Source organism: Haliotis rufescens, unplaced genomic scaffold, assembly GCF_023055435.1.
Source record: "Haliotis rufescens isolate VD_foot unplaced genomic scaffold, xgHalRufe1.0.p SCAF_5, whole genome shotgun sequence".
NCBI classification, from domain to species: domain Eukaryota; kingdom Metazoa; phylum Mollusca; class Gastropoda; order Lepetellida; family Haliotidae; genus Haliotis; species Haliotis rufescens.
In genome coordinates, this window is record NW_025964223.1 from 58,284,761 (window position 1) to 58,309,970 (window position 25,210).

The following is a 25,210-nucleotide window of genomic DNA, read 5'->3' on the forward strand; positions in this document are numbered from 1 at the left end:
TCCGGGTTAGAATAGGTCTTCAGCAACCCATGCTTGCTGTAAAAGGCGACTATGCTTGTCGTAAGAGTCAACTAACGGGATCATGTGGTCAGGCTCGCTGACTTGGTTGATGCATGTCATCGTATCCCAAATGCGTGGACCGATGCTCATGATGTCAATCACTGGATTGTCGGGCCCAGACTCGGTTATTTACAGACCGCCGTCATATGGCTGGAATATTGCTGAGTGCGGCGTTAACAACCAACTACAACACTACAACACTACGACATTGAATTTGGCACCGTATATATGGCTGGAATATAGCTAGTAAACAATAACCAAACAAACATCATAGTATAGATGAGATGAGTTATTCACAGAATAAATGAATGACGAGATGGTGAATTTACATACACCTACTTCGCCCATTTCAAATCCTGTAAGGGGGCATAGGCGGCCCAATCGTCTAAGGCGCCGCGATTCCTTTGGTCACGCCAGAAACCTATGATTGTGGGTTCGAATCCCGGTTCGCCCCGATTATGTTTCTAGGTTTGTCAGCACCATACCCGTGCTCATGGGTTTCACCTAAGTGGTAAACGTCTGAGCCCTGCATCACTTGGGACTTTCCTCCCACACTAAGCTGACGTGCCTGATATAACTAGAATACTGTTCAAAGCAGCTTTCTGTGAAGATCCGGGGTAAAATAGGTCTTCAGCAACCCATGCTTGCTGTAAAATGCCACTGTGGTTGTCGTAAGAGGCGACTAACGGTATCAGGTGGTCAGGCTCGCTAGTTGATACATGTCATCGTGTCCCAATTGCGTGGATTGTCTGGTCCAGACTCGATTATTTACAGACCGCCCTCATATAGCTGGAATATTCCTGAGTGCGGCGTTAAACAACAAACAAAGCTAAGCAGCGTTAAACCCAAGTCACTCACCACGACATTGGACCCGTGAAGATCCGGGGTAGAATAGGTCTTCAGCAACCCATGTTTGCCGTAAAAGGCGACTAACGGGATCAGGTGATCAGGCTCGCTGACTTGGTTGATGCATGTCATCGTATCCCAATTGCGTGGATCGATGCTCATTATGGGCTGAGTGCGGCGTTAACAACCAACTCCAAACTACAACACTACAACATTGAATTTGGCACTGTGTTATGCCTCCCATCAAGATTTTCTCTCTTGTTGCACGCTGTTGTTTCTACTCAAGGGTAGGTAAGTACAGACATATACGCTCAATGCGATTCGGGGATATGTACATGTGGTTCAAGTTTCAACATTAACAAGCAGATCAGTATGATAAACATATGGTCGTTTTTTCAGCATTTTTGGCCAAAAACAAATCTCATTAAAATCAGATGTTAGGATACCTCTCTGCGTGCCAAAATAGAGTTTCTGCAACCAGAGAGATTCTGCACACACAGAGGTATCGTATCGGAGTGAAACATCTGATTTAAATTAGATTGGGCGTAATCACACCTGAGTATTCGTTTGTTTTGTATGCGGCCAAAAACATCTAATAAAGACCAGGTATGATGAACGTGCACCTGATAAACACTCGATATGATAACGGCGGTGGCTACTGTTACTGTACCCTCGCATTCCCAAACCATTTCTATCCAAATACAGTCAAACCTTTTTACACGGAAATACATTTGCATAAGTTGTGTTAACAGGCCGAGACAGTCAACTCGACCCATGGATATGTCTGAACTCGTATAACAACCAGTGGAAAGGTTTGGGTGTATTCATAGCAAGGCCGTCGTCAATTTTTTTTGACGGGGCTGGCCCGGGGGAGGAGCAAATATTTGTACAAGTATCACTTGTCCCCAACTTGATTCAAATAAAACTGTTTTCTATAAATAAAAAAAAATCTCACCCCCACCCCCTGCCCCCCGGCTGACTACGGCACTGCATGTGACATTACGATAGAAATGTTCAAAGCGACCTTATCAACTTACTCACTCACTCGTGTGTTAACTATGTCACTGAGTCCAGCCACCTCTCCTCCTCCATCAACATCCCCCATCCCTGGTTCATAGTATGAACCCGTAAAGATCCGGGTTAGAATAGGTCTTCATCAACCCATGCTTGCTGTAAAAGGCGACTATGCTTGTCGTAAGAGTCAACTAACGGGATCATGTGGTCATGCTCGCTGACTTGGTTGATGCATGTCATCGTGTCCCAAATGAGTGGACCGATGCTCATGATGTCAATCACTGGATTGTCTGGTCCAGACTCGGTTATTTACAGACCGCCGTCATATGGATGGAATATTGCTGAGTGCGGCGTTAACAACCAACTACAAACTACAACACTACGACATTGAATTTGGCACCGTATATATGGCTGGAATATAGCTAGTAAACAACGACCAAACAAACAAACATCATAGTATAGATGAGCTGAATTATTCACAGAATAAATGAAAGACGAGATGGTGAATTTACATACACCTACTTCGCCCATTTCAAATCCTGTAAGGGGGCACGGGTGGCCCAGTCGTCTAAGGCGCCGCAATATGCTGTGCAGAGTGGCGTCCCTTGGGCACGCCAGAAACCTATGATTGTGGGTTCGAATCCCGGTTCGCCCCGATTATGTTTCTAGGTTTGTCAGCACCATACCCGTGATCGTGGGTTTCACCGAAACCTGCATCACTTCGGGCTTTCCTCCTACATTAAGCTGACACGCCGCGATATAACTGCAATACTGTTAAAAGCGGCGTTAAACCCAACTCATTCACTCAACTCCTGTAATTATATACTCACCGACAAAAGAAACGCGAATACCATACATGTTGGTTAAAATATTAAGAATTACTCATATTCAAGAGATATTATATTGGTTCGATGCACAAACGAACATACTGGAATGTTGTGTGAACCGATGCCCATGAAGACATCACATGTGACGTCATATATCCATAACTGGAAACCACGTGCAGCATATGGTGATAAGAATAAAGACACTCTGAGGTAACACTTGACTGATTGTTAGTTTTGTCATTTAGTGGTACACATTTGTACATCACGTTGTACATACTTTTCTATGTTTCTATGGTTCGCGTTTCTTTTGGCGGTGGGAATATATTGGCGGAAAACTACTGTCTGGTTTATGCTGATGAAGTGGGAGACATGTACCGGCAGAGTTGGGAAAGGAGGGTGGGGCACCATTACTTAGTAGCGTCTGCTGAGACGAGGAGGGGGGGGGGGGGGGTTTGGCACCATTACTTAGTAGCGTCTGCTGAGACGAGGAGGGGGGGGGTTGGGGAAGGAGGGTGGCACCATTACTCAGTAGCGTAAGACGTGGGAGAAACCACTGGGGGAGGAGGGTGGGGCACCATCACTCAGTAGCGTCTGCTGAGACGAGGAGGGGGGTGGGGCGAATGGGGAAGGAGGGTGGCACCATTACTCAGTAGCGTCTGCTAATACGAGGGGGAACTAGTGGTGCCCTGACTCGATGTGTCATCGTATCCATGGATCGTTCCTCGGGCTAAAAACCATTACTTTGCCTGTCCTGGACTCCATTACAAGCCATCTGAACATTGCTGACAAACAACGTAAACCATATTGGCTCACTTGTTTATTGTGCCGAACCTGATCTATTTTCATACGCTCTTCATGTCTGTATGTTCCTGCAATAAACATTTTCTCCAAACTATTTAGACAAATTACCCTAAACTTTACGTCTATTATGGGTTCTTTGAAGCAACCCATTAGCAGTACAAGTTATCTGTAATACATAAGAGACTCCAATCTCTAGTACTAAAAACTGTGCACGAAATACGTCGCCCACACATAGACAGTGGCATAGGGTGTACATACTACTCAGAGTATACTACTCCAAGTGACCTTAAAGACGTTATTACTGTTACTATACATAAAATTAATTTGTTGTGCCATTGCTATAGTTTTTCCGTCATGCCTTGACAGATTAACAATGATATCAATGAAGTGGGTGTCCTTAACTTCTCTCTCACTACAATGCCAAGTAAATGATTTGGCCCTGTGTTGATTTGAATAAATGACTTCATCACATCATCCGTATGTATATCCACATTGTGACAGACAGGAAGTTTTGTTTGTTTGTTTGTTTGTTTAACGCCGGACTCAGCAATATTCTAGCTATATGAGCATCGATCCACGCAATTGGGATCAATGACATACATCAACCCAGTCAGCGAGCCTGACCACTCGATCCCGTTAGTCGCCTCTTACGACAAGTGTCGTCTTTTACGGCAAGCATGAGTTGCTGAAGACCTATTCTACCCCGGATCTTCACGGGTCGACAGACAGGAAGTGAATGGTGCACGAGCTCTATTACCTCAGAGAAATCACGAGTATCAGAACTAGCATAGAAAGTGCCTAGTTTAGGTGCAATACGTCATCCTTAAAGGTCTTGATGAAGCAGGAGGCAGCATACAGTCAGACTCTCATTGTTTCACGGATACAATATAATCTTAGAGTGGTTGCACGAGTCTTAACTTCGCCACCATTTTGTACACGTCCTTCAGTTGCCTCTGGCGGGGGTCTACTGTTGTGAGCCACGATCCACACAATCATTGGAGTCCCCCAGCCTGAACATTCGTTCTTAAAGGACGCCCTAAACCAGGAGCCGAGCCGACGAGTCCTTGCTTTAGCCCCTTAATGTCGAACGCCAGACAGGGTAACAAGTACCATTTTTTAACGTCTTTGGGTATGACGCGGCCGGGGGTCGAACCCCGGACCTTCCGCTCTCCTGGCGGACGCTCTACCACTAGACCACGGAGTCGGTCCCAGCACTGAGTGAGTGAGTGAGTATGGTTTTGCGACCCTTTTAACAATATTCCAGCCATTTCACGGCAGGGGACACCAGAAACAGGCTTCACACATTGTACCCATGTGGGATCGAACCCGGGTCTTCGGCGTGACGAGCGAACGCTTTAACCAGTAGGCTACCCCACCTCTTGCTTCCAACACTGCGACAAGCTAGGACCATGTAGCACAACAAGACAACACAGAAGACGGAATGTGTTCAAGTGTTTAATGAAACAAGTACTAGTAAACTAGTCCAGTCCTTTCTTTAAAACTCTTTGTTTCTTTGACACAGTTGCCCGTCACAAACTTCACACCGACTGTCCCCTTATAACACAGGATCCGGGGACGAGCCTTCCTCGATGATCCAGTGTACCATATATCAGTTCTAATAAACACCCTTGGCCCATCGCCGCCATACCTATAGTCGACACTGTGCTAAAATTGGACGTCTCATCAATGAAAACTGCTGGGCAAAAGACATATTTGACGGCTTTTAGGCTCTTGAAACTAACAAGAAATGGTTTTTCGATGGCGATGTATTTAATACGTGTATCAAAGTTGTGTTTTGGACCTTAGGTTTGTTTGCAATGTTTCGCCAACTGTTTTCAGCCTAGTAACGTTTTGATGCCTTTTGATTTGGGGAAAATCCAATTTTCAAGTGTATACATGTTTATTAAATACATCGTGGGTTCGTTCGTATGATGAACACGTGTTCAGAAGAGGTATGTTATATTTATGGTGGCGAATGGGTCCAGGGTTTGTGTCGTAATAGTTTTGGAGATATTATACACTTGACAATCGAGGATGGGAAGGAGAAGTTGTATATATATTCATTGTTACACTCCACAGCAGGGACTGGCGTTATCCAGGGGCTATATTCGGAAGTCACTCTTTTGCAAAAGGTCCTTCATAATGTGTGGATAAGAACTCATTAAACATAACTGAACTTCATTAAACATGATTAAACTTCACATGGCACTTTCAATACACAGAATCAAACCCACTAACAATGCTTGTGTTTAGAAGACAGTACACAGTTATTCAGGACCGAATACAGTCCTAAGACAAGGAGGTGAGAACTGAATATGGTTTTCAATCATCTTGAAACAGTAATCCTTGGACATGGCCGTCCACCCAGGCTAGTAATCCTTGGACATGGCCGTCCACCCAGGCTAGTAATCCTTGGACATGGCCGTCCACCCACGCTAGTACTCTTTGGACATGGCCGTCCACTCACGCTAGTAATCCTTGGACATGGCCGTCCACCCACGCTAGTACTCCTAGAAATATTACCGTCCACCCACGCCAGTAATCCTTGAACATGGCCGTCCACCCAGGCTGGTAATCCTTGGACATGGCCGTCCACCCACGCTAGTTATCCTTGGACATGGCCGTCCACCCACGCTTGAACTCCTTGAAAAATGGACGTCCACCCACGCTAGTAATACTTAGACATGGCCGTCCACCCGAACTGTGAGGACAGTTATAGCATGATCGTACATACGCTGTGAAAACCTGACACACGAGGCAAACGACTGTGGACCGCAGACCACCCAGCGAGTTGTACAATACCGTGTACACACACACACACACACACACATTCCATCGCACGATGTCTGTGTTGCACGGTGATTGACCGCACCTACATCAGTTGTTCCCCCACCATTGTGGCCCATCTGGCGGAGATTTGTCTCAAAATAACAAACTCGTTATTTATCACGAGTACATATCCATGTTATAATGTGTGGCCAACTGCAACGACCTGTCATGAACTACCAGTAAGCTGCATGCACTACATATATACTGCTGAACGGAAGTTAAAGAACACCCTTATTTTTCATGACTATAGTTAATCTGCCACGGCTGGTGGGTGTTGCAACACGCAGCCTTCCAACTGTGGTTGTTCTTTAACTTCTTTTGAGTAGTATATTTAGTCACTCGAGGTTTTTGTGCTTTCTCGGACCTTGTGATGTGAAATATTTCCGGGGGAACGTGTATTCACGTTATAAAGTTACCACAACAAAAAGTAGCGTCGATTGCGGTGGAACAAATAATCCATTTGATTGTGGGTTCACCCACCCAGTAAATATTGTTCCTTATGTAGACTGTACATGGAGATACACCCTAGCTGTCGGTGGGCCTTCCATCGTATGTTGGTGGACCGTACATGGCATCTTAGAGAGGCGAGTGAGTCGTGTTTCCAGCCTTGTCCAACTTGGTGGGTTTTACAGTTATATTAAGGCTGGACTAACGAGTCTATGAATAGTCCAATGAAAATTGCGTTCGGCAAGGTTGAAACTGGACAGTTAACTCCCTTGCCTCGGGAAGATGTGTTCATGGATATACACCATCGTACCTGTTGGTAGACTGCATGTTATACACTGTATCTGTAGGCGGTCTGCATGTGATACACTGTATCTGTATGCGGTCTGCATGTGATACACTGTATCTGTAGGCGGTCTGCATGTGATACACTGTATCTGTAGGCGGTCTGCATGTTATACACTGTATCTGTAGGCGGTCTGCATGTTATACACTGTATCTGTAGGCGGTCTGCATGTGATACACTGTATCTGTAGGCGGTCTGCATGTTATACACTGTATCTGTAGGCGGTCTGCATGTGATACTCTGTATCTGTAGGCGGTCTGCATGTTATACACTGTATCTGTAGGCGGTCTGCATGTTATACACTGTATCTGTAGGCGGTCTGCATGTTATACACTGTATCTGTAGGCGGTCTCTGTGATTACAGTATATCTGTTGGTGGTCAGTGGTGCACAACTGACCTTGCCAAGTCCGCATACTGGATCATTGGTGGTAGCAAACATGGACGGTTTCGGACACGACTATCTGTTTATGACTCCAAATCTAAAGTCAAGACTGGGATATTGGTAAGGTTGTAAAACCGACACACTATAGACCCTAGGACAGATTATGTTGTACACAGTACCCACGATGTCACATATTCCGCTAATTGCACGTGCCCGGCATCTGGTCGTCACGACGTAGCCGCTAATGGAATGATGTTTCTACACACATTGGTGACGTCATGATTTCTTGAGGCCAAACACTCTGTCTAAGAATGTCCTGGACCGCCGCTTGAACTCGATGATCTCCTTACACAGGGTATGGAAGGCTTCGATGACCTTGAGGACGTCTTCGGATGCTGACACCTCCAGGAAGGCACAGCTGAACTCGGCGGCAAGCTTCTGTCCTGGAACATCAGATGAACATGGGTGGATTAAAATCTGCATCCTCGATTATCTCTGTGAAGATAAATACCCTTGACCCATTCCCCACGGACACTTCCTTTTCAGTCCGATTCGAAATAGGAGAAGCTTAAAATTGCTATCCACTCAAATTACGACTATGAGCGACAGAAATTCTGTGTGAGGTTACTTAAGGCGATCATAAGATGGTAACGTCACTTTCCGGAAGAGGCTACGTTGGCGAATGGGTCCAGGGTATTTTTCTTCATGGAATATGATGAAAACTCGACAATATCACACATGCACCATGTGACCAATAACTGATCAGTGACATGGATCCACGCTGCAGCAGACCGATAACATCGTCACGGCCGTGTGGTGGTCTTACACACCGACATTGTGTTTCATTTTTTGTTTGTTGTTCAACGCCGCACTCTGCAATATTACAGCTATATGACGGCGGACTGTAAATAATCGAGTCTGGACCAGAAAATCCAGTGATTGACATCATGATCATCGGTCTACACAATGTGGATACAATGACATGTATGAACCAAGTGAGCGAGCCTGACCACCCGATACCTGAGTCGTCTCTTACAAGCCTAGTCGCCTCTTACGACAAACATAGTCCCTACAGACACTATGGACAACCGATCTATCAGGAGGACGAGGTTATTCGTCTTACAAGGAAACATGATCTGAAGGCCAGATCCATCGACCGTATTGTTTCCAGTATTTGCCATGACCCACTATACGTACGATACGTACTTTACGTACGATACGAACTATGGCGACTGACGGTGCAGTATCGGGAGGGGGCACGGGTGGCCCAGTCGTCTAAGGCGCCGCGGTTCGCTGTGCAGAGTTGCGTCCCTTGGGCACGCCAGAAACCTATGACTGTGGGTCGAATCCCAGGTTCGCCCTGATTATGTTTCTAGGTTTGTCAGCACCATACCCGTGCTCGTGGGTTTCGCCGAAGTGGTACACGTCTGAGACCTGCATCACTTCGGGCTTTCCTCCCACATTAAGCTGACATGCCGCGATATAACTGGAATACTGTTAAAAGCGGCGTTAAACCTAACTCACTCACTCACTCACTCAGTATCGGGATATATAATATATAATCGTTTCACCGACCTTCATCTTGTGTGACCTGGCGCACGTGAGCAAGGTCAGCTTTGTTCCCGACAACGATGACAGGGGCGTGAGCGGCTTTCTTGGCTTCTTCTATCTTCTTCCGCACATCCTGTAGTATATCATAGCTCTTCCGGCTGGTCACGGAGTACACCAACATAAATCCATCCGCCCAACGTAGTACCTCCTCTCTCGCGCCGTGGTCATCGTTCTGGGTATACAACACACACAATCATTTAAACATGGTACCAAGAATACACTTATAACCATATACCATTCCGATGCACAAAAGATACTGAACTACAATGGTTCCAGTATAAAATATTACATCATATACTACCAACAAACAGAAGACTTTTTAAAATGCGACTAGTTGATTCGGAGACATGTAGTTTTTGTTCAAATAGTATAGAATCTGTTTCCCATGCACTGGCAGACTGTAGCAAAGTGAAACCCATATGGCAAAAACTGGAAGAGTGGCTATCAGCGACACAACGATCCTATAAATGTAATTATCTTACTTTGCAAATTCGTAATTTTTAAATATAGATATTCAAAAAAGGTACCGAACTTCAAGTTTAAAAAAAAAGAGATTTACAAATATTACATGCTTACAAAATACACAGCTCTCATAAGTAATAGTATCAATAAATTCTACAAATTTTGGTCATCTTGTCATCTTTTGTTTCCCACACAATAATTCTGTTCTCAACTTTTGTTTACTGCCTATGTATTACATTGTATAGATAACGATTAAGTCTACTTACAAATGATCGAGTGTCCAGCAATTCAAATGCTATAGATTCCCCCTCTATGCTTGTGGTGCACTTGTACTTGGTCTCTGCAGAACAAAATGAGGTGATAAAGTGAGTGAGTGAGTGAGTGAGTGAAGGCGGTTTTACCCCGCTTTTATTAATTCCAATAACAGCATGGCGGGGAACACGACCGGGTCAGCTTGATGGGCTCGGATTTTATCGATAAATAAATTGTTACCGAAAAATATGAAATAAATATTTATGCTGTTGGGCAATTGAGCAATTGCCCGTCACAAAATAGCATTGTTGCAACGTGTTTCAGGCTTATAGCTTTAAATATCAGGTTTTGTAACAGTAGCTGACAAAATATCTTATCTCCAGACAAAATCCCAGACCCGTCAGAATATCAAATGGTCGGTCCCTAACGCTATAATCGGTGGTACCCAGGTGTATATTATCGATGGAACATATTCCCGAGGCAAGGGAGTTAACTGATTATGAAAGTCCAGTTTCCACCCTTGCCGAACTTGGCTGGAATTATGGAGTTTAGGCTGGACTAACAAGTCTATGCAAAGTCCAATCAAAATCAACACCAAGCCGTCTGCCGTGAAGATATCGGTCAATTGCAGGATTTGCAGAGCATGTGTACCGTCAACTGGGTGTGGACAGATGTTTTCTGTTATTTTTATCACAAAAAAGACCTTGAATATTGATCAGATCGTATTGACATGGCGCCGCCATTTTGTTTGAAGCAAATAAAAGCGACATGAGAGGTGGAATCTGATTGGTCAATAGGAGAGACTTAGAAGGGACATAACCTGAAATCGCCACTGGTGGCGCTACGAACGAGCCCCGAAATTCAAGCTTAGTTCGGCAAGGGTGGAAACTGGATATCATGTATCGGTAAAACGAGGGGGTCCACGCTTGTCTTAAAAACCGATACATGTGAGACACGTGTGTTCACAATGTGTCACCCATGCTGATCATGTCATCGTACACGGATTGATCATGCTTTCGACCACTGGTTTGACCGTAAGTTCCAGGTTATGTTCGGGCCGCGGTAACAGAACTGAAATATTGCTGACTGACGTGAGACAAGTTTAACTCTCAATTCCCCTGAAGCCTGGGAATACTCCGCCATTCTAATTACCCAAGCTGAAAGTTCAAACACGTTTACATGCAACAATCAGTTTCACCTAGTCTAACACTCAGTCTGGCATGATTGGCATGTAATAATGTTTTTTGTTTCCTTGAGGGTTTTTTTTAAAATTGGGATGGATAGCCATGGAGGTATCGGGCTGATCGCTGCAGCTGTCAATGGAATGCTCCTGAATTCGCTCCCCTGCAAGAAGAGACATGGTGCCCTGCATGGAGTGGTGAGGTTTTTGCTCCGCGCATGTCCGTATCTCACACTATCTATCATACAGATGTGTACTGCACGAGCAAGTCAATATTCACATTTATCTAATATTAGGTTATAGATATGTTATAGCCCTAATTAGGAAGCAGTCGGTACAATTAAAGGCCATTACTGGTGCGTTGGAAATGTCAATTTTCAAAGTTCCGGAAAATCTATTTTTGCAGACATATTGTTGCTAACATTATCAGCCAAGTTCAAGTGACAACTATCCTCACTTTCATTCTGCAACTTACAAAATGACCAACTACAAATGAATTGTTGAATGAGTGAAAAGGATGAGTTTTCGAGTGAGGGCATGATTATTTCAGCATTGTCTGTACAGTATTACCTACATATACTGTACCGCAAAAGAAACGTCACCCCAAGTTACACTGCATGAAAAGTTGTCATTTAAATATCGGGGTAATTTTTGTCAAAGTTCCTCAAATTTAACATTACCTTGTCTGGAAAAATGAAATTTGATGACCAAAAAACCAACAGATGACAATAAAACCGATCGCCCAAACGGATCACGGCAACGCCCATGGTAACCCGATGCACGTGCGTTCCGGGCAAATTGAAATGCACAGGCGTTCCCCCATTTCTTGCCCTATAAAAATCCATCCAGATCCGATAACATTCATTCGTTATTGAATTGCTACCACATGCCAAGATTGACAAGAAATCAGCGACACCAAGCCCTTGGTCAAGCCCAAGCTGGACTAATCGCCCGGCAATTAGCCAATGCATAATTATCAAGTCCACGTAAGGACCATATACAGGCTCCAGCAACGGTACCAGACCACCAATACTACAGATGACCGACCACGTAGTGGAAGACCAAGGGTCACCACCCGACAGCATCCTCAAGATCGCTTTGTTACTGCTGCGGAAACTGCTCCACAGACCATGGGGACACACCAGCGACACATTAGTGCGGACATCGTGCGTCGATGATTGACGAGCAGGCACCTCCACTGTCACAGGCCACACCGAGGACCCATTCTGACACCACGTCATCGCCGCCACTGTCTTCAGTGGGCAACACAGCACCAGCATTGGCACCACCAGCAGTGGAGAAGAGTCCTCTTCTCTGAAGAGAGCCGTTACTATATCTCAACAGCAGATGGCAGAGAGAGAAAGTCTTGCGACGCCGTGGGGAACGTTATACGTATGCTTGTGTTGTTTAGAGAGACTCGTGGGGTGGTCCGAGCATCATGGTGTGGGGTGGAATTGGTCTTGCACAGAGGGTCGGCCCTGTGGTCTTCCAGAACATCGGTCAATGGAGAGGCAATGGTGCCATAGCAGTTCGGTACAATGATCAAGTCTTGAGACCACACGCCATACCTCATTTGGCACGTCGCCGCAACCACGAGTTTCAGCATGATAACGCCCGTGCCCACACTGCGAGAGCAACAAGATACTTCCTCCAGCAGAATGGCATCAGAACCATGCAGTGACCTGCCCTCAGTCATGTTGGACGGGACTCAAAGACGGCTGAATGACGTCCGACCATGTATACTACTCAAAGGAAGTTAAGGAGCACTCGATTTTTATCATATGACTAAAAATAATCTGTAATCCGTTGTGGGTAATGCTACAACCTTATGCTTGTCGGTGTACTTTAACTTGTTGTGGGTAGTATACAGGACCTGCCCATGTGAACTTTGAACCAAGCTGCCAAGGGAAATTTATAGAAATCACGATAACATCTTCAACAAAGAAATTACACGGAAAGGTTACTTTTGCCATAAATCCATGAAATAAGACCTATCATAACGGACATGAAGAGATAGAACTCAAGAACATCTGTAACGAGAACACAGCGCGATCAAAAACTCAGTTGAGCAGTAATAACTATTACGATAGACAACACCTTGTGAGTGAGTGAGTATGGTTTTACGCCGCTTTTAGCAATATTCCCCGCCGTGATATTGCTGGACCCAGAAATGGGCTTCACACATTGTACCCATGTCGGGAATCGAACCCGGGTCTTCGGCGTGACGAGCGAACGCTTTAACGACTAGGCTACCCGACCGCACCGACAACACCATGTAAGTATCAAACAGTAATGTCTGAAGAAACTGACAGCCGAAAGCTACCTACATCAAAGACGCCTCAGGCCTAATTATGATCTGGCATGTTGAGCTAAACCTGAGTCGGGGTTGTTCGGCTGATGAATTCTTGGAATTCTTCTGTCTGGCGACGTTGTCAACGTTTACGGCGGGGTGTTGGAGGGTGCGTTTTCTTTAACATATTTTTGTTGCATGAATTGGTATGCATAGCTCGAGTAATTTAAGGTAATAACTGCCAACCCTTATTAGGCATCTTATTAAATTTAAGATCCAAGATAGAAAATACGAATACTGGTTTAATGGTCTTCAGGAGAGCGTTGTAAACCCAGCATCCGGCAACTTAAGAGCAACTTCAATGCGACTTGATTTATGCGTCTAGAGAAGCCAAGCCAGCGGTTGATAACTTTTAGTAGTGACCCACGCTATGTATGTCCCCATGTATATTGTTTAAATATATGCTACTCAAAAGAAGTTCAAGAACACTTGATGTTTCTCATATGACTAGTTAATCTGTAGATAGTAGATAGATTGCTATAGTCTGGTTGCGCTGAAGATTTATTATCATAAAGGGTCGTAGTGTTAGTGTGCTGTGGTGGCAGTGTGTTGTAGTGGTAGTGTGTCGTAGTGGTAGTGTGTCGTAGTGGTAGTGTGTCGTAGTGGCAGTGTGTCGTAGTGGTAGTGTGTCGTAGTGGTAGTGTGTCGTAGTGGTAGTGTGTTGTAGTGGCAGTGTGTCGTAGTGGTAGTGTGTTGAGGTGGTAGTGTGTCGTAGTGGTAGTGTGAAGTTGTGGTAGTGTGTCGTAGTGGTAGTGTGTCGTAGTGGCAGTGTGTTGTAGTGGCAGTGTGTCGTAGTGGCAGTGTGTCGTAGTGGTAGTATGTAGTTGTGGTAGTGTGTTGAGGTGGTAGTGTGTAGTTGTGGTAGTGTGTAGTTGTGGTAGTGTGTCGTAGTGGTAGTGTGTCGTAGTGGTAGTGTGTCGTAGTGGCAGTGTGTCGTAGTGGTAGTATGTAGTTGTGGTAGTGTGTTGAGGTGGTAGTGTGTCGTAGTGGTAGTGTGTCGTAGTGGTAGTGTGTCGTAGTGGCAGTGTGTCGTAGTGGTAGTGTGTAGTTGTGAAAGTGTGTTGAGGTGGTAGTGTGTCGTAGTGGTAGTGTGTAGTTGTGGCAGTGTGTCGTAGTGGTAGTGTGTAGTTGTGAAAGTGTGTTGAGGTGGTAGTGTGTCGTAGTGGTAGTGTGTTGTAGTGGCAGCGTGTCGTAGTGGCAGTGTGTCGTAGTGGTAGTATGTAGTTGTGGTAGTGTGTTGAGGTGGTAGTGTGTCGTAGTGGTAGTGTGTAGTTGTGGTAGTGTGTCGTAGTGGTAGTGTGTCGTAGTGGTAGTGTGTCGTAGTTGCAGTGTGTCGTAGTGGTAGTGTGTTGAGGTGGTAGTGTGTCGTAGTGGTAGTGTGTAGTTGTGGTAGTGTGTCGTAGTGGTAGTGTGTCGTAGTGGTAGTGTGTCGTAGTGGCAGTGTGTCGTAGTGGTAGTGTGTTGAGGTGGTAGTGTGTAGTTGTGAAAGTGTGTCGTAGTGGTAGTGTGTCGTAGTGGTAGTGTGTCGTAGTGGCAGTGTGTTGTAGTGGCAGTGTGTTGAGGTGGTAGTGTGTCGTAGTGGTAGTGTGTTGTAGTGGCAGTGTGTCGTAGTGGTAGTGTGTTGTAGTGGCAGTGTGTTGTAGTGGCAGTGTGTCGTAGTGTGTTGTAGTGGCAGTGTGTCGTAGTGGTAGTGTGTTGTAGTGGTAGTGTGTTGTAGTGGCAGTGTGTCGTAGTGGTAGTGTGTAGTTGTGGTAGTGTGTTGAGGTGGTAGTGTGTCGTAGTGGTAGTGTGTTGTAGTGACGTCACACATGAGATTGGGTCGACTCTTACAAGCATGGGTTCACTGGGGACTGTGCTAACTCACACGGTATATTTTGATTAACCAATCCTAGTACGTCTAGTGCATCAAGGTCACAGAACACTATGATCCCCCGTCTGGATACTGTTATACCTGACTAGTAAGAACCGGTCATATACCAATAAACACGTGCTATCGGGATATATCTCTGCGGCGGCCATGCCACATCAATTATGAGTTGTTAGTCTCTATCTTCATCCTAACATCCTTCCTTGAGTAACCGTGGTGACCTTTCGTCTCTACATACACGCTGACTTACATAGTCAATACAATAACAAGATTATTATTTTAAAAACTTTCTTGAAAATACAACTTGATTGTCGTCTTACTATTTTCAAAGGTTTTGCTCATTGTTTTTAATTATGCAATTCCAGTCGGCCAAACAAAGCCCTTATCATGCTTCGTCTTTTTCTCCCCACGCACGCCTCCCAACTCCAGATCTGTGTGTTATTGAACCGTCTGATTGGTGTATCGGCAAAAAATCCGTGAGAAAATACATCACGTGAAAGAAATAACGCTTTATTTCTCGATACATCAGTTTCAGTTACTGGCTTAACCTTTGACCTCCGATAAAGAACACAACATGCTTTTTATCAGGCGTGCAGGATCGAAACACCAGTCCGCTAGTGGGTGTGGCCTAATTCCTTTTCGGTTTCTAAAAACTTGGATAACCAAACAAATCACATGCAAATCTATTTAGTCGTGGGTACTGAGTATATGGACGTCACAAGCATATACATGTACTGTCCGGTATGTAGGGGTTCCGGACTATCGGGGTTCCGGTGAGTTTCAGTATAGAGGACAAGGATGAGAGGATGCTACTTACCCATAGACTGGTCGTACTCCCCGATAAAGCGTTTTGTCAGGAACCTCACGGACAGAGCTGCAAAGAAAACACATCAGTGTCAGAACAAATGTTTGGACAATATATACTCTTTAGACATTACATTGGAACATATGTAATTTCAGTCTTCCGAATCCCATCAATACCTCAAAGTAGTGCTGTGCTGTTGTACCATATCTGGCTATGGGCTTGGAGGATGGCATGAGTGCGTTGTGTGTAAGGTTTTACTGAACAGTACTTAAATTGTATCAAGTTTAAGTTGATCAGTTTAAATCTGTAAAAAAAATTCAACATGTCGTTACCTCTTTGGAGAAAGCAACCTGGATGAGTATGGAGCTGAGAAACAAACACAGGTAAATCTGGGATTCGAACTTCCGATTATTAAATCCGGATACACCTTAGGGGCACAACTCTGCGCATCCACAATATGTACGGAACAAATAAACATTTCTTTTGAGAAAACGGGCCATGGCAGGATAGAACCTGAGATTCGAACCCATAAGTGTTTTTTTTTCTGATCGGATTCCAAAGACAGTTGTAACCAGGCGACCGTTTCTTTTACGGATAAACAGGCAACCGCCAAAACCTGCCGATGGGGAAAAAATGACATTTCAATACCCGATAATTGCTTGTGTCTATGAAAAGCAAGGGACAGAATAGATCCCTGGTAACATTGTCATTCTCGTAAGAGCCAAATGAAGGATCAGTTAGTTCGCCTTGTTTGCTGTGCGTCGCTGTACAGTGATGGTATGGGTCGGTGCTCGTGTTATCAACCACTGGTTTGTATGGTCAGACAAGGTTACTTGTAGGATGTCATTTCACTGGAATAGTGCTGATTGGTTCACCTTGTGCAGGCTTTAGAATAACGACAGTAAGCAAACGAGTGCAGCTCGAGTAGAAAGTCCACATATCCAACCGATATTCAAGTATCGGGAGTACGGGTGGCCCAGTCGTCTGAAGCCCCACAATTCGCTGTGCAGAGCTGCGGACCTTGGGCACGCCGGAAACCTATGATCGTGGGATCGAATCCCGGTTCGCCCCGATTATGTTTCTAGGTTTGTCAGCACCATACCCGTGCTCGTGGGTTTCACCAAGTTTGGTGGTAAACGTCTGAGACCTGCATCTCTCTCGGCTTTCCTTCTTCATCAAGCTGATACGCCATGATATAACAGGAATACTGTCCAAAGCGACGTTAACCAAAACTCACTCACTCACTCACTCACTCCACGTACGACGGGTACTTATAATCCCTATTCGGGGGGTTCGGGAGGGGGTGCAAACTAATGTTTCCACGTCTTTAACGCTCTACTAGAGTACACTGAGCAAAGAAATTACCAAGATGTACAAGACAAGATAGTGTCACGCAGACAGGCCGGGGCCTAATGTGCCTAATGTAGTGGCCGTTTACATTCACAACATCCACGGACGTGAACCAGCTAGAGCAACAAGAAACACGACACCAGGTATAACAAGATATGTGGCTAATATTATGACCCCGGGTTGTTAGACCAACAATTAGTACAGCCCTTCGACAAAACACTTTCCGCCAAGGTTTGATTGACTGAAGATTTCAGCAAACGACAACAAACAAACGACATATATGGTTTTGAATTACGCGCTAGTGATAGAGTTATGCGATTTTATGCAGGGTCGGAAAATGAAAGGTTCGTCCGGGGCAGTAGCAAATATGTCCTTTGTATGAACTTTAGTTCCCCAAATTGTTTTTTATTGCTTGGTTATAATAGGTCTTCAACAGCCCATGCTTGTCGTAAGAGGCGACTAATTGTATCGGGTGGACAGACTCGCTGACTTGTTTGATGCATGTCATCGTATCCCAATTACGTAGATCGATGCTCATGATATCAATCACTGGATTGTTTGGTCCAGGCTCGATTATTTCGAGACCGCCGTCATATAGCTGGAATATTGCTGAGTTCGGCGTAAAACAACAAACAAACAAATACGATGATCGCACTCCTTTAACTACCAGAGTTTAATAAGATGCGTGCCATGTTTAGAGAGATTTAATTTAATATATCTATGTTGCAAACAATAATACAAAAGTGCCTAGCAAAAAAGGGTGGTATATTATACGCATTTGTTTGTAGATTTCTCTAATGTTAGCAGAAATAAATTATGGTCACGTTGCAAAGCACATGTCTTGGCAGTAAAATATGAAAGTTAATATGCTGTATGTATCAGAGTGTAAAGGTTTGTGAGCGAAATAACGGTAATGTCTCTGACATCTTTGAAAGCAATATTGGCGTTAACAAGGGTACATTCTAAGCAAGTTTTTGTTCTCCTTCTTTATCAATGAATTAGCTCAACACTATTCAGCAGAACTGTTCTGATGGCACCCGGATACTTCACCCGGAAACTATAAAATTATTTCTTCTTTTGTTTGCCGATGATATAGTAATGTTTTCAAGCACAATACCTGGACTACAAAAGCAATTTAATCAGCTGAATATTATTGCAAAGAATGGTATTTTTCCGTCAACAAGAAGAAGACAAAAGTTATTGTTTTTAAAAATGGTGGAACACTAGCTAGAAGGGAGAAATGGTTTTATCATGGACATTCATTAGATGTTGTATCGTTCTATAACTACGTAGGTGTATAGTTTACAAATAGATTGTCATGGAAGATGTATGTTAATTAAGCTGCCGCACAAGCTAAGAAGATCCTAATTGGAAGTCTTGGAAATATATCCTATAATACATTCTTTAAGATTTTCGATACAAAATTAAGCCCAATTTTGTTATATGGAACAGACGTTTGGGGATTAGAAATAATTGATGTTTAAGAAAAAGTACATGTATATACATGAAAAAGATTCCTTGGTGTGAAACCCAGTACGTCTAATATAATGGTCTACGGAGAATGTGGACGATACCTATTAACTATGTTAAGTTAAAGACGATAATATATTGGATTAAATTAGTTTAAAAATGCCTGCAACAAGATTTCCAAAGAAATGTTATAACATGCTATTACTCTATGTTCAACGTGGACAGACTGACTGGGTATCTTCTGTTAGGCATCAGCTTTATTCATGTTGTTATGGTAACATATGGACAGAACAGGACACGTATATACCAGATCATTTAATTGATGCTTTTTCTCAGACCCTGAAAGATATGTTCATTCAAAATTGGCATTTTTCCTTATCAGTATCCAAAAAACTATTACGTTATTCCCTCTTTAAAAAAAGCTTCGGAGAGCAGTACTTATCAAATATTAAAAACACTAGAAACTTTTCGAATTGCGCTTGCAAGATTCAGATTTGGTCCACACGAACTCTTTAGAACACAGCATTTGTCAGATTTGTGATTTCAATACTGTTAAAAGTGAATACCATTTCTTACTACTTTGTCCGTTGTATGCTGAACTCAGAAAACAGTTCATTGATTAATATTATATCCGAAATCCAAGTTTACAGAAATTTGTTTCGTTAATATCAAGTAAGAATGTAGTGACAACGAAAACGCTGTCAATGAACATATTGGATGCTATGAGGCTAAGAAGTTCCAAATGTGTTACCTTATATATATGCACCCATTACTATATAACATGTACTGTAGGCCAATGGCCTCTCAGTATTATGAATAACACATATTGACTATAGAGAGATACGTTGGTTATCTTGTGACTTCAATCAGCCAGTCTGCTGTAAATGTTAACCAGTTTCTACATGATGCATGTACAGGCTATCACAGGGAGGCAGTCAGACGTTTGTGTTCCACAAGTGTATGCTACTTATGCTACTCATGAGTCGGACTATGCACAGCTTGTTCCTGAAGATAGGCCTCTTAGCAGAAACAAGAACTAACATGTGTTTACAATCGCCATGGTTACTGAGTGGATGGGAGAAATACAAGGAGCCAATGTCTTAAAGAGCAGGTTAAGCATCATTAACCTCTGGCAAGACAATGTACATCATCTCACAGGTGAAGTGCCCACCCTGCCTGCCACGCCCCCTACTGGAAGTGACTGAGGTGATACATATATTGAAGAAACATTACGTCTCGAGTGTGGTGACACATATATTGAAGAAACATTAAGCCTCGACTGTGTGGACACATATGTTGAAGAAACATTACATCTCGACTGTGGGAGCACAGATATTGAAGAAACATTACGTCTGGACTGTGGTGACACATATATTGAAGAAACATTAAGCCTCGACTGTGTGGACACATATGTCGAAGAAACATTACATCTCGACTGTGGTGACACATGTATTGTAGAAACATTACGTCTCGAGTGTGGTGACACATATATTGAAGAAACATTAAGCCTCGACTGTGTGGACACATATGTTGAAGAAACATTACATCTCGACTGTGGGAACACATATATTGAAGAAACATTACGTCTGGACTGTGGTGACACATATATTGAAGAAACATTAAGCCTCGACTGTGTGGACACATATGTCGAAGAAACATTACATCTCGACTGTGGTGACACATGTATTGAAGAAACATTACGTCTCGAGTGTGGTGACACATATATTGAAGAAACATTAAGCCTCGACTGTGTGGACACATATGTTGAAGAAACATTACATCTCGACTGTGGTGACACATGTATTGTAGAAACATTACGTCTCGAGTGTGGTGACACATATATTGAAGAAACATTAAGCCTCGACTGTGTGGACACATATGTTGAAGAAACATTACATCTCGACTGTGGGAACACATATATTGAAGAAACATTACGTCTGGACTGTGGTGACACATATATTGAAGAAACATTAAGCCTCGACTGTGTGGACACATATGTCGAAGAAACATTACATCTCGACTGTGGTGACACATGTATTGTAGAAACATTACGTCTGGACTGTGGTGACACATATATTGAAGAAACATTAAGCCTCGACTGTGTGGACACATATGTTGAAGAAACATTACATCTCGATTGTGGTGACACATGTATTGTAGAAACATTACGTCTCGAGTGTGGTGACACATATATTGAAGAAACATTAAGCCTCGACTGTGTGGACACATATGTTGAAGAAACATTACATCTCGACTGTGGGAACACATATATTGAAGAAACATTACGTCTGGACTGTGGTGACACATATATTGAAGAAACATTAAGCCTCGACTGTGTGGACACATATGTCGAAGAAACATTACATCTCGACTGTGATGACACATGTATTGTAGAAACATTACGTCTCGAGTGTGGTGACACATATATTGAAGAAACATTAAGCCTCGACTGTGTGGACACATATGTCGAAGAAACATTACATCTCGACTGTGGTGACACATGTATTGTAGAAACATTACGTCTCGAGTGTGGTGACACATATATTGAAGAAACATTAAGCCTCGACTGTGTGGACACATATGTTGAAAAAACATTACATCTCGACTGTGTGGACACATATATTGAAGGAACATTACGTCTTGACTGTGGGAACACATATATTGAAGAAACATAACGTCTGGACTGTGGTGACACATATATTGAAGAAACATTAAGCCTCGACTGTGTGGACACATATGTTGGAGAAACATTACGTCTCGACCGTGGGAACACATTTATTATATACTTCGATGTGAAAGAGATGAGTTTTCTGAGGTTGATAAAAGTTAAATTTTCATTGCAGTGAACATAACACTTGATGTTTCACTGCAGTGAACACAACACTTTGACAGAACTATTCTCATTCAAGAGTTGCCTCCCCGCAAATTGTCTCCCTTTATCGCAAGTGTCTGGCCCGTCCAAAAACTGTTGCCTATCTTTTAACGTTAGTTCCACAATAACAAGGCCAAATAATGACAGATGGTCATTTATGGAGTTAATATCGCTTCTTGCAGTTATTATTTTCCTGAAAATGTTTTGTTATAAACTGTAAATATCTCATTTTATTCGTCAATCGACACTGGTCGTTTCGCAAAGCGCCATTTTTGTTACTTGACCAGCGTGTATTCCTTCGCTTTTAACAGCGGTCTCCTAGCTTTCAAGAATATTTTAAAGTTGATTTTGTATATAATCATATCCAAATATATGATATGAATTTTAGTGACCTCAAATTTTTTGTTCGTGACGGGCGAAAGGATGATGATGATAAGAGAAACATGATATTTTCACGAGACACATGAAATAACCTCTGTATATTGGAGACACATCACGTCCCGTGGACACAAGAATCAAAAGTACACAAGACATATGTTTTTAATTCATTCAACACACCCACAATCTCGGCCGAAAAATCTCCTGGCAAGGAACCGAAATCCTCCACACAAACATTAACCATTGGAAGAAAAAGCATTCCATGAAACAAACCAGACATCAACAGGCCTCAGGGCAGCTGCCCAACCAGGAAATACTCCACGGTGTTATGGACAGGAGTTAGTTCCGCCAGACAGACACTTCTGTTGTTATTGTCACAATGATATAATGTCTGTTGTTGGTCCTCACAGTGCAACCACTGTTTTCACATTGGCGTTCCAACCTCCTTAAGACTATTATCGGGTTAACCGTGTACATTACTCTTATGTCATGTAAGCACAACCTAACTATATATGAGTGAGTGAGTTGGGTTTAACGCCGCTTTTAACAGTATTCAAGTTATATCGCGGCATGTCAGCTTAATGTGGGAGGAAAGCCCGAAGTGATGCAGATCTCAGACGTTTACCACTTCGGCGAAACCCACGAGCACGGATATGGTGCTGACAAACCTTGAAACATAATCGGGGCGAACCGGGATTCAAACCCACAATCATAGGTTTCTGGCGTGCCCAAGGGACGCAGCTCTGCACAGCGTATTGCGGCGCCTTAGACGACTGGGCCACCTGTGGCCCCTGACTATTATATATATGACTCACCACGTATTTGTTCCACCATTCACCCGGTGAGGGGCAAGAAGTAGTGTGAAAGTGAGGGAGTATGGCTTAACGCCGCTTTTAACAATATTCCAGTAACATCATGAAATGGGCTTCACACATTGTACCCAAGTAGGAAATCGAACCCGGAACATCAACGTGACGCGCGAACGCTTTACCCACGAGGCTACCGCGCCGCCCCAGTAGCACCTGGAAGACAGTTACCTAGCTTATATAATTTATATGTTGTAGATAAATAGCTGATGAATTCATAACTTTTTAATTTTTTTGAACTGATATTTATCCTTCAACACAAAGATCTCATATCTGTATATGTGTTACACATTAACGCAGCATGTATTTTTAACCGAGTGTGTTTTCGTATCGTAAGCGGTATCTTCAGAATACATAGGAATTGCTGTATATATATCACCACCCTTGAATAAGAGACCTGTTTTTTTAAAATAAAACGTTACAGACTTGTCAATAAAATAATATATAATGACAAGAATTCTTATTATGGGCTAAATTGCACGACACAAAGCATGCCCAAAGCGTTCAACACACATACATATCTACATCAGAGTGACGTAGCTCAGTTGTCTTACAATGTTATAATTCTTGACAATCCCTTAGTGACCTCCCGCCACACCACTCCTACCGCAGACCTGACCCTCTGAGTGTAAGGCCATAGGCCATGTGGGGCGGTCGGGTGGCCTAGTGTTTAAAGCGTTCGCTCGTCACGACGAAGACCCGGGTTCGATTCCCGACAAGGGTACAATGTGTGAAGCCCATTTCTGGTGTTCCCCGCCGTGATATTGCTGGAATATTGCTAAAAGCGGCGTAAAACCATACTCACTCACTCACCCACTCACCCATAGGCCATGTAGATCTAGTACCATCTCACAGCAAGTTCCCTCGGTATAAGGACATGCAGATCAAATATTGCCTCAGAGCCGACCCCTCGGTATTAGGTCATGCAGATCCAGTACCATCTCATTGCTGACCCCTCGGTATAAGATCATGCAGGCCCAGAACCATCTCAGAGCCAACCCCTCGGTATAAGGTCATGCGGATCCAGTATCATCTCAGAGCAGACCCCTCAGTATAAGGTCGTGCCGGGATCCAGTACCATCTCAGAGCCACCTCCTCGGTATAAGGTCCTGCAGATCTAGTACCATCTCAGAGCCGACCCCTCGGTATAAGGTCATGCAGATCCAGTACCATCTCATTGCCGACCCCTCGGTATAAGATCATGCAGGCCCAGAACCATCTCAGAGCCAACCCCTCGGTATAAGGCCATGCAGATCCAGTACAATCTCAGAGCCAACCCCTCGGTATAAGGTCATGCAGATCTAGTACCATCTCAGAGCCAACCCCTCGGTATAAGGTCATGCAGATCCAGTACCATCTCAGAGCCAACCTCTCGGTATAAGGTCATGCAGATCCAGTACAATCTCAGAGCCAACCTCTCGGTATAAGGTCCTGCAGATCTAGTACCATCTCAGAGCCAACCCCTCGGTATAAGGTCATGCAGATCCAGGACCATCTCAGAGCCAACCCCTCGGTATAAGGTCATGCAGATCTAGTACCATCTCAGAGCCAACCCCTCGGTATAAGATCATGCAGATCCAGTACCATCTCAGAGCCAACCCCTCTGTATAAGGTCATGCAGATCCAGTACCATCTCAGAGCCAATCCCTCTGTATAAGGTCATGCAGATCTAGGACCATCTCAGAGCCAACCCCTCGGTATAAGATCATGCAGATCCAGTACCATCTCAGAGCCAACCCCTCGGTATAAGGTCATGCAGATCCAGTATCATCTCAGAGCCAACCCCTCGGTATAAGGTCATGCAGATCCAGTACCATCTCAGAGCCAACCCCTCGGTATAAGGTCATGCAGATCCAGTACCATCTCAGAGCCAACCCCTCGGTATAAGGTCATGCAGATCCAGTACCATCTCAGAGCCAACCCCTCGGTATAAGGTCATGCAGATCCAGTACCATCTCAGAGCCAACCCCTCGGTATAAGGTCATGCAGATCTAGTATCATCACAGAGCCGGTGCCTTCACATCACATCTGGTGCACAGAATGGTGCGCATGCCTCACTGTTTATGGCATTACAGAGGTTGTTTGTGGCGCGTGCAGCGCTCGTGTAAACACAGTCAATGTGTCTAAACAAAGGGAGAGTGATTTTTAACCTTTTTATCACCTTTCTTATCAAGAGTTACATGCTGTCACAAGGTGA

At 43.9% G+C, this 25,210-nt stretch overlaps 1 protein-coding gene across 1 annotated transcript in view; it reads right to left on the minus strand.

The window, feature by feature from the left end:
• Positions 1 to 4,990: 4,990 nt before the first annotated feature.
• Positions 4,991 to 25,210, minus strand: part of LOC124140300 (ras-related and estrogen-regulated growth inhibitor-like) — a 40,341-nt gene continuing 20,121 nt past the window's right edge. The window contains exons 2-5 of the mRNA XM_046507808.2: positions 16,090 to 16,146; positions 9,890 to 9,963; positions 9,126 to 9,333; positions 4,991 to 7,993 (exon numbers count right to left, since the gene is read on the minus strand). Coding sequence (XP_046363764.1) covers positions 7,827 to 7,993; positions 9,126 to 9,333; positions 9,890 to 9,963; positions 16,090 to 16,146 — 506 coding nt within the window. The 3' untranslated portion in view covers positions 4,991 to 7,826. The remainder of the gene's footprint in view (positions 7,994 to 9,125; positions 9,334 to 9,889; positions 9,964 to 16,089; positions 16,147 to 25,210) is intronic.